The 11,413-nt window shown below is 34.1% G+C and overlaps 1 protein-coding gene across 1 annotated transcript in view; it reads right to left on the minus strand.

Moving 5' to 3' along the window:
• Positions 1 to 5,707: 5,707 nt before the first annotated feature.
• The window catches only part of LOC117103994, a 23,036-nt gene continuing 17,330 nt past the window's right edge, over positions 5,708 to 11,413 (minus strand). Inside the window, exon 5 of the mRNA XM_033244646.1 lies at positions 5,708 to 6,558. Coding sequence (XP_033100537.1) covers positions 5,708 to 6,558 — 851 coding nt within the window. The remainder of the gene's footprint in view (positions 6,559 to 11,413) is intronic.

The following is an 11,413-nucleotide window of genomic DNA, read 5'->3' on the forward strand; positions in this document are numbered from 1 at the left end:
TTTGGGTGTGGGGCGGGGGGGGTGTATGTGTGTGTGTGTGTGTGTGTGTGTGTCATGTTTTGGTGTTTTCGTGTGTGTGGGCTTTGTTTTTTTTTTTGTTCGAAATATCTCAAAAAAAGTTGCACAGACATAATAAAAAAATAACGGAGTGTTAGGTATAACAAAATGAAGAAATGATTAAATGTTGGTGACGGTCCAGAATAGGGAGTGGATGCGAGGACCATTTAAAGGGATTAAAGACCAAACGTCCTAGAAACAATATTTCAAAAACTAATCAACTGATATGAATGGAATTTTTGTGAAAGTTTAACCAGTTAAAAGGAAGAAATTATGATGACGACTCATATTCAGGTGTGAACTTGAGAATCAAATAAATTTCTAAGGTTGTGCCTTTCATGTGTCCAAATCTCAAAAACGGCTGCACAAACCGAAATGAAAGTTACAGGAAGTGTTAGGTATGACACAAGGATGAGGGGATTAAATTTTAGTGACGACCCGGATTAGGGTGTGGATATTATGACCATTCAAAGGAAAACCTCCCAAACCAGATATTTCAAAAGCTAATAAAATGATGTGAATGCAAGTTTTGTGAAAGTATAATCAAGAGATTTTCGGTGGGCAGATATATGCTCTATACTATGAGTGCTCTTGTTATGATTATTATCATTATCATTATTATGATTACTATTATTATTATTACAATTAACAAAATCATATTTAAATAGTATACTTACCTTCATAACCTTGAAAACATTAAATTATAAAGGTAATGTAAGTAATAAAAATGAGTAAACAATGCAGTGGTCTTGTCTTAGCTCTTTCTACTTTACGTCAATATATTTCAGCTAACAAGATCGCAAATGCTACTCAAAAAAAGATAAAAATAAAGTATATTGTGAACAAATGTAAATTATTAGAAAAAAAAACTATTTTGAAATATTAGAAATTCATTAAAAGGTAAATTATTTATTACTACTAGTGTACCACTTACAACAGATTATGTCTTTCAGGCCCAAACGGCGCCATTTATTTCATATGCATTCAGACATTCATGATATATAAGACAAATAAATGACAATAAAATGAGAGTTTTAACTTTTTTGAGAGCCCTGGACTTTTTAAAATAGTGTGTTTGATGAAGGGAAACAGTGGGTAAAGAATCAAATACATGATTAACCATCATAGTAAGCCTATTGTTAAAAACATGTAAAGACATTATACATAACAATTTTAATACATGAATAAATAAATAAAAAATAAAATCCATCATATTAGGCCTATTATTAAAAACATGTAAAGACATTATACATAAAAATTCAAAATCATTGTACAGTATAGACCTACAGTACTTAATAATATTTGGATGAAAAGACTACAATATTATCAATTGGACCATAAAGAATGATGACAATTTTATTCAGAATAGCATTATCATGTTTCAGAGCAGCATAATTCATAGTATCGAAGTGACAATTAAAAAAATCAATCAATTTCGCTAACAGGCTTTATATTTTCATAAAAAGACCTGAAGAAAAGGTGATCCAGAAGTCGTAGACCTACCATTATTTTTGAGACCATAGTTTTTTGTTGTGGTTTGTTAATCTTTTCACTGCTACAACCAATTTTAAAACAATAGTACCTAAATTCATATTTGAATAAATTGAAATTAAAATTGAAATTCATTACTGATATGCAAGTGAGCCCAAATTTTCCTCGTTCCCAAGGACCCGTTGTTACGCCATTGCCTACACATTTGTTCGTCATCATAATTGATAGGGGTCTTGAGAAAAACAGGATAGCATTCTTAGAGAACATGGACTCACTACAGTGGTATTCAGTGGCGACGCTACGCCACAGACTTACCCCTCCCCCGGCGGCCATGAATGTTAACCACCCTCCCGCCCCCACCACCCATCGGGGAAGGTTGAAGAGATTCCTGAATTGAATAGGTCTACATAAACATTTGAGATATTTAAAAAAAGCCCATCCTTGAGTCAAAATGCCCTGTATAAGCGTTTTTTTTTCACTAGGAAGGGGACACCGCCTCCCAATCCCCTCCCTTTCTCTTGCCTTGCTGTCTCTACGCATGCGCTAGAATCTTGCGTCGTAAACACGATCGAGTTTGTAAAAAGAAACTTATCAATGACGAGTATTTCTTCCATGAACAGAAAGGTACCGATCAATGTGATGAACGTAGTGATTTTTTTTCTTCGCTATGATAAGGCAAATCCCAAGTACATTGTAATACATTTTAAGATATTTTAAAACCCCAATTTACCAAAAATGTACATTAAATAAAAAGTCCTGAAACTTGCCTTGTGCACTAGTTTAATGAAGAGTATCAGAAAATGGTAGTGCTGTTCCAAATTTTACGATTTATAGTGTATAGTATTGTGTTTCATTTTAGGCCCAAACCTAGGCCTAACCATAAGGCTGCCGAAAATGATGAATGCTGTGTGTATCGCCTATGCATAAGAAATGCATTATTATTATCAGGTGGGTTTGATAAACAGGGGCAGATCCAGAGATGTCTAAAAAGGGGTGGGGGCGAAAGTTGGGCCGATCGAGACAACAATACTCTAGGGGGTCCGGGGGCATGCTCCCGCGAAATTTTTGTGTTCTAGACGCCCGAAAATAACATTTGAGGCATTCTGGGCTATCATTTTTTTCTTTTTCTTTCTTTTTTTCCTTTTTTAACCTCCCAAAAGGTGTAAAGGTCTAAATTCGTGCCTGCTCTAATTTTAGTAAAAATTAAGAAGGAATAGGAGTTTAACGCGGCTAATCATTGACAGGCAAGCGGCAGGAAAAATTTCTCAAAAAGCTGATATAAATACAATTAAAAGTTGTTGCTTGTACAACAAATTATTTTATTTATTTATTTATTTCTGTATTTTGTGTGATAACACTTTCAGTGACGTAGCACTGGTATCACAAGTGGATCACAAGTAAAACGAATAAAAGAGAAACCAAAATAAAAAAAAGAAAAGAAATTAAACTTAAAGCAAAAACTAATGAGTAAAAGACAAAACAAATTGTACATAAATATAAAACTACAGCATCGAAAAAAAAAAGCTTAAAACTAACAACAAAAAGGGAAGAGGAAAAATGAAAATATTTTGTCAAGAAGAGAGTAAATAGTGTTAAAATTATATATTGTTTAAACGATTTTTAAAAGACAGTAGGGAAAGTTCATTAAATATTGTTTTTATTTCATTTGGAAGGCTGTTCCATGCTTTAGTTGCACGATATAAAAATGTCCTTTTGCCTTGTACCCGATTCCATTTTTGTTCAATCAAGTTGTTATTAGACTTATTCCTAGTACATTGAGGGTGATTATTGTTGTTAAAGATAAATTTATTACACAAATAAGAAGGAGCCTTTTCTTTTAGACATTTGAAAGTTAATAATAGAAGATGTTCATTCCATCTGTCGACCAATCTTTTCCATCCCAATTCATTCATAATTGTAAGAATTGGAGTATGAATGTCAACAGATAAAAGAATTCTTCCTAGCCTATTTTGAAGAATTTGAAGTTCATTTAAGTGATTATTGGTTGTGTTGGACCAAATGTAATCACAATAATCAAATAATGGCATTACGATTGTATTTGACAACATATTTATAGTTTTAAATGGAAGGTATTGTTTGACACGACGAATCACACCAATTCTTTTCGAAATTTTAGAAGACATATTATCAATATGCAAGGCTCATGATAAGTTAGTATCAAAAATGACACGAAGATATTTCATAGACATGACCTTCTCAATATTTGTGTTATTTTAAGGACAATATCCGAAAATCTAGGAAGTAAATGCGAAGTTCCAAAAATCATAAATTTTGTTTTTTGTGTATTTAAAATTAATTTATTATTATTGAACCATTGGGTTACAGAATTAAAATTTAATTGAAGATCATTTTGAAATGTAGGTAGAGAATTCACAAAGATATTGAAAAGAAAAATTAAAATAATTTTAATTCATTAAAATTATTCAGTATATAATCTGAAACATCAATCAGTGTTGTTGTAGTCGAATGAAACTTACGAAAACCTGATTGAGCATTGTTTAACAAATTATTTATAATTAGATAATCATAAAGTTGTTCATAAACAGCTCTTACAATTATCTTGCTAACTAATGGCAATACAGAAATGGGCCTATAATTGTTTGTATCTGCTCGGTCCCCATGTTTGAAAATTGGTGTTATTTTTGCCCGTTTCCATTCTAAAGGGAATATAGAACTCGTCAGTGATAAATTGAAAATATAGGCTAGCGAATCACAAATAACTGGGGCTGCAAGTTTTAATAATTTGGTATCTAAACCATCAAGACCAGTTGCCTTATTGTTAGAAATTATAGATTTCATCTAAAACATAGACAGGTTCAATAAGATTAAAACTAAACACATTATTATAATAATAATAATTAGAGACGGTCCTAGTTGAAAACTGCTGTGATTGGTCAAGGAGGTTTGGTGAATGGATTTCTGGAATGTGCGAGAGTGAGTTTTGAATTTTTTACTCTGGGAAATGTAGTAATTTGGGGGTTGCATATGCACCTGTCGCACCTCCCCCTCACCCCCCTTTGCGGGCCTGTAAATAGCACATTAGTATTCTTTTTATTAATTATTTTACTGGAAACAGGAGAAAACATATTAGAAGCAAAATTGAAAGGAGGAGATAGAAAAGGGCACACACCATTGTGGACAGAAGAAGACAGAGAAGCAGTGGAAGAGAATCTAAAAATATTTTAAGAATATGGTTAAAAAAATAGAATCCCAAGAGATGACTATTTCATTGCTAGAAGAGAAATAGATAAACAAAAAGATTGTAAGACCATGGAGGTATTTTAAATTGAGAAGGAGATCACTCGAAAAAGCTACGCGCATGCAGCGTTATGCAAATGAACCACTTTGATCGAAGCTGCCGCAGCACGTGAAGAACGTTTGCGAGATGCCTTTGAAGTCCAATGCGTTCCCCGCCATCAAATTTTCAGCAGGCATAGTTTACCAAAAAATTAAACATGGCGAAATGGAGAGCATCTTCTTTTCTCGATGCGCACTACATACAGTCAATCACTATGGCTGCGCAATCGTTTCCATTTTGAAGCTGATACATTTATCTCCCATAAAATATCAAACATATTAATATTTTCCACCAAAAAAAGTTTCGAATTTAATGGAACATTTACATGACCTTTAAAAGTATAGTATATTTCAACTTCAATTTTCATAAATTGGCCAAAATTCGCTAATTCTAATTTTAACAGATATTAATTTATAAATGATTGAGGATTATAATAAACTAAGTCATTTTAGGATTAACGAGGGTTAACTATTCGAAAAATCAATCCAAAATCTGAGTATTTTTCAGTTTTACGCTGACTTAGCTTTATAGTCGAACCAATCAATCTTTAGACAGAATTATAATGAACACAGAAGTAATTTTAACATAAATCTTTTACGGAATCTGTTCCTGAAATATACAAGTAATAACATACTAAAAGTCCAAAAAAATCTAATCAGGGGAACATTGTTCATTATAAAGATATTTAATGGGTTAAAATCAAACGCTTTATTGCACAAGTGCTCTGCCGGACGCGTATAAATGCATGTCGTTGCCATGTTGTTGCTAACGAAAAAATGTGAATTATAGGGTAATACGCCCGCGCGCGATCCAAAGGCGGGAACACATAGGTTTGTCGCGTCAAAGGGATCTGTTGCCGAGTGATTTCCTCAATAATACCTTCATGGTAAGACCAAAAAAAGACTTGCCTCCCACATCAGACTGGTCATTTTCAACAATATTGCCTTCTACATTTTGTCCATCTTCTAGGTCCTGCCAATGAAGCCTGCCTTGCACATCAGACTGATTGTTTTTGACATCGTCTACATCTTGTCTACCTTCTCGATGCTCACCATGAAACTCGCCACTCACATCAGACTGATCATTTTTGACATTGGCCACATCATGTCCACTTTCTTGATCCTGACCCTCAGGCTCACCTCTCGCATCAGACTGATCGTTTTTGACATCGGCCACATCTTGTCTGCCTTTTTGATCCTGCCCATTAGACGTGCCTCTCACATTAGGCTGATCATTTCTGACATCGGCCACATCATGTCCACCTTCTTGATCCTGACCATCAGACACACCTTTAACAGACTGATCATTTTTGACATCGGCCACATCTTGTCCACCTTCTTGATCCTGACAATTAGACTCGCCTCTCACATTATACTGATCTTTTACATCAGCCACATCTTGTCCACTTTCTCGATACTGACCATCAGACTCGCCTCTGAAATCAGACTGATCATTTTTGACATAGGCGACATCTTGTTCACATTCTCGATCATGACCACCGGACTCACCTCTCACACCATACTGACGATTTCTGACATCGGCCACATCTTTTCCAACTTTGGGCTCCTGACCGTCAGACTGGCCTGCCACATCACACTGATTATTTTTGACATCATCTTGTCCACCTTCTTTATCCTGAACATATGGCTCGCCAATCACATTATCGGATGAAGGCCCATCAACATCACAGCCTACATAAAAATTCATGAAATTCTCCTTAAAGAATATTATATATGCAATTATAGTAAAGTTCTGAGGATGGTATGTAAAATAAAAGCAGAAGTCATTGCTTCTTGAATAAATTTATTTGTTTGTTCTTTATATTGAGCTACCTCTGCAGTAAAATGTTACTGTTTGTAATAAATTACCATTCCTTGCTTTACTTTAACATATTTAATACAAAGAACATTCTAGAATAACATTTAAATGATTACAGAAACTGTAAACCACATTGGTAATTATAGGAACACATGACACCATGTAGAATCCAAGAGTAATATTTGGAAGTTTCTGGAATCTTGGGTACTTTAGAGGCATATAAGCCTAATTGGTTAATTATGATGTAAGGTAACCAATGGGGAACTTAGGCAATATGGAATGCTCTTGAATGCTCTGGAGTTATACAGCTAGGTTATATAAGCTGATAGTTTTATCTTTCTGGAGCTCTTTCTGAAACACATGTTTATGTGCATGTTGTTGTGTTATTTTAATACCGGATTCTTAAAGGCCTGTTTATACTTCAACGATAACGATAAAAAAGCTAAAATGCAATAGTTCATATAGAAAATAAAAGAAATAAGGGAAGTTTTTACACTAGAACGATTCGATAACGATTTATCAGTTATGCGATAACAACATATTTTGACAAATAAAATCAGATGACGTCATAATCATGGAAAACCATTAAAATCGTCGTAGTAGCAAAGTTTTTTTTTTCCCATAATCTTAAGGTGCGCTCTAAACATGCTACCTTATCATACCAATTTCTTTTTATACAAGTAACTTTATCGTAGCCCACAAAAATACCAAGAAATTCAACAGGTTCTTTAACAAAATGATTTCACATGTACTGTTGGATTTATTCTTATTAGGACCAATCCACATGCCTTTGGTTTTCCTTATTTAGTTTGAGACCCGAAACGTTGCAAAAACACTCAATTTCATTGAAAAATGATTAATACTCTGTTTATCTTTTGCGAAGATTACCGTATCGTCTGCTAACTGTGCAATTTTAACGGGGTTTTTTTCTTCACTTATTGACGGAAGTGACGGATACCTTCGCAAAGTGGATTGCTTCTAATGTTACATGCCATTATTTCTACCACAAGAATAAACAATAATGCTGAAAGTGGACATCCCTGACAGATCCCAGAATTCATGACAAAATTTGGAGACATCCAACCATTATTAACGGTAAAGCTTTCTGTATTGGTGTACAAACCCAATGCTAGAACTCCACTCCAAAACCAAAGAATTATATTGCTTTTAACATGAATATTCTATCTATTGAGTCGAATGCATTTTGAAAATCAATAAAAATTAAGGCGCCCTCAATATTATTATTATTATCAGTGTACTCTAATAAATCATCAATTAATCTTATAATTTCTCCTCCAAACCATGAATATATCCTTTTTGGTCATTGTTGACTATAGAATCAATTACGGGTTGTACTCTATAGGCAAGCACATAGGCTGCGATCTTGTAGTCAACGTTTAGAAAAGTGTTTGGCCTCCAGTTTTCAAGGTTTTCACGTTCACATTTTTTGTACAATGGTAAAATTATACCTCCACGTTGCGAAGTGCTTAGTTTGTTATTATGAACATTGCTAAAATTGATTGCATCACATACCATGTTTCCAATATTAGGCCAGAAAGTGCGGTAAAATTCTAGAGTAAGACCATCTGAACCCGGACTTTTGTTGAGCCTCATTTTGAAAATGGCATCTTTACATTCGTCATACATTAGCAGGCCTTCACACTTATTTTTACTTTCATTAGACAATTTTGGTATGTCTGATTTTTCAACATATTTATTGATGCATTCCTTTGAAATATTTTTATTTTTATATAATTATTTATAAAATAGCATTTGCTCATTAAGAATTTCATCCTCATCTGAAGTATATTTTCCATTATGTTTAAGAACAGAAGTAATGTGTTTTCTTTTTGAGTTGCTTTTTTCTAACCCAATAAAAAACTTCACCCTTTTCAAACCATTCAATGCGTGATCTAATTTGCGCTCCATTTGCTTCAAAAGTGTAAATTTCATCTAATTCATCTTTTTTATTTTTTAACTTATTACCTGCTTCCTCGCTATACATAATATCAATAGTGTTTGTCAAATCAGTGATTTCGTTCATTAAGTTTTCTTGAACTAATTTCCATTGCTTTGCTTTTCTCGAACAATATCCAATTGAAAATTCTTTTATTTTAATTTTTAGGTATTCCCACAAATCCGCAGGAGTAAGGCCATATTCATTTTTTTTTTTAACGCTTTCAATAATTTTTACAGTTTTTTTGACAATATATTTCATCATGTAAAACACTATTATTTAATTTCCATATACCATATATATTATTTCAATCAAACTGCAGGTTGTAGTGGTGACCAGTTAGAGCTGCGCTTATAAGAATGATTTGCTAGTACGCCCACTAAACCTCTCTGATACGATGAATAAACTGATTGTTGCCAGACCTATTGACGATAATCCACTGTATGAAAACTTTGTAAAGGTAACAAGTTGCTGTGACTCACTTACCATGGCAAGAAATGTAGTGTTGGTATAATGTTAATGTTGAATTTACTAATTTAGGTTTTTTACAAATTTAGGCTACAGTTTAGGGTCCGGGAGGTGAAGCCCTCATAAGCTCTAGCATATATATAGCCTTTTATAAGTCGTATCTAATTAATTTTAAGGAATGCAAATAAAATTTATTTCTATACTACATTTTACATGGACGTATAGTCTATCTTATACTGGGAGCCACAAAGCAAATATGGCACCTTTAGAATCCCGGAAATGGCACCGGGGTTCACTATTCATAATTTGTATGAGATTGAATCACTGATTACTCAAAATAATGTTACATGCTGTGTATTATTGTGGTTTAATAATGCAATTTGAAAACAATTTTGGCATTATGATTTATTTAAAGTGCCACTGCCACCTATTTTGACAATGAGCATTTTTATATACATAAATATATTATAAACGTTTGTGTTGGTCATATATTACAAAAATAAAATTGATTTTGTACAAAAAATGAGTTTGAAGTGTCATTTTCGTACTGAAAGACCTCAGAAACAAAGAGGTCACTCAATGACGTCATTGGTGACCAACTTTGCCAAAATTCATCCAAGCGCAAAATCAAAACAAATACTGCGGTGGTAGGTCTAGCGGAGGAACAAAAAAAGCATGAATGGTATGGAGAATATTTCACCTCTTCCTCATCGTACAGTATGAAGAAACGACAGATGAGGAAGACAATGACTGTGGTCCATACTTAATTATGAGTCTTGGTATGAAAAAGAAAAAAATACAGGACGATATTACGAATTAGAATTCGTAGGGTAGGCCTAGGCCATAGCCTAGGCTAGTTGGTGTGGGAGCATGAGGGAGTGAGCCTCTCGTCGTATCGATAGATTGTTTATGTAATAATAATAATATACTTTATTTAAACACCGAGACACTTGAATCACCCATGGGTGTTTTTCATCAACGCCGTGCAAGGCCATACATAATTAGAAAAGAAAAAAGTATTGAAAACAAAATGAATTAAAGAAAACAACAAAAACATAATATCTTAACTACCAGTGAAACTATCCCCCACCGGACACCAACCCGGTATTTCTAAGTTTCGGGGATGACATGGATAAAATCAAAAATTTTTATGAAGACTTTGCTTGAAAATATGGAGATTGGAAGAAGTTCATCGGAGAGGTCATTCCAAAGCATAGCACCATGGTATGAGAGGCTACTTTTCTTGCACTAGTGTTCACTTTAGGAATGTTAAAGTTGATGCCATTGGCAAGTCTGGTATTATACTATTTTCTAAAAAACCGAAAGGTCCACTGATTAATCTCAGATAAGAAAGTATAATACATACCCCAAGTATTGAAATACACGCCATCGTGTTGGGATTCAATATTTCGACATTAATTATGTCATCATCAGGAATTCCTGATGATGACATAATTAATGTCGAAATATTGAATCCCAACACGATGGCGTGTATTTCAATACTTGGAGTATGTATTATACTTTCTTATACTATTTTCTCTTAAGTGAAAGCGGTTAGAAAGATATGATGGAACATTGTTATTGAAGATTTAATACATAAGCCTCAATCGCACTGGATTTAATTCAGTAAAAAGTAACTGGCTTGTCGGTAAGTTTGACCGAAAAAATCCAGTGCGGATAGTCCCGCTCGGTTAACTTGACTGTCACCACCGGTTAGTTTTCAGGAGTGAAATTTACACAGGAATTCCTATCGAGCTATTTTGACCGGCTGGAAAATCCAATGCGAACAGCCACAGGTCGGTTAAATTAACCAAATCCAGAGCCTCATTGTTCATTGGGTGACCTTTATCGCTCTGTGAAGCACTGGCGCATGCGTATAATTAGTTGACCTGCTTCTTCTCATGGTTTTGGTTTATTGATGTGTACATTTCGATTTTTGTGCAAATTTTATACTACTGTGTTGTACTGATCGTACGAAGATCGTACTATTCAACTAGTTGATCACAAATCATTATTTTCTAATAGTAGTATGGCACGATTTCGGTAAGAACTAGCTAGAAAGTAAGTGCAAATCAGCGCGCGAAACAGATCAAGGGATCAGAAGGCTGTGGGTCATGTCAGTACGGGTCATGTTACGGGTCAATATGTACCGCCCTCAATAGTTAATTTTACACTACTCTGGAAAACTAACCGAGTTGAAAAGTCCAAGTGCGATTGACGGTAACATTTACCCTAAAAATGTTTACCGTAATGACGGTTACATATTCCCAAAATTTAATCCAGTGCGATTGAGGCTTTAGTTT

The sequence above is a fragment of the Anneissia japonica genome, unplaced genomic scaffold (assembly GCF_011630105.1).
Source record: "Anneissia japonica isolate Jap-2015-1 unplaced genomic scaffold, ASM1163010v1 scaffold2167_len242483_cov200, whole genome shotgun sequence".
Taxonomy (NCBI): domain Eukaryota; kingdom Metazoa; phylum Echinodermata; class Crinoidea; order Comatulida; family Comatulidae; genus Anneissia; species Anneissia japonica.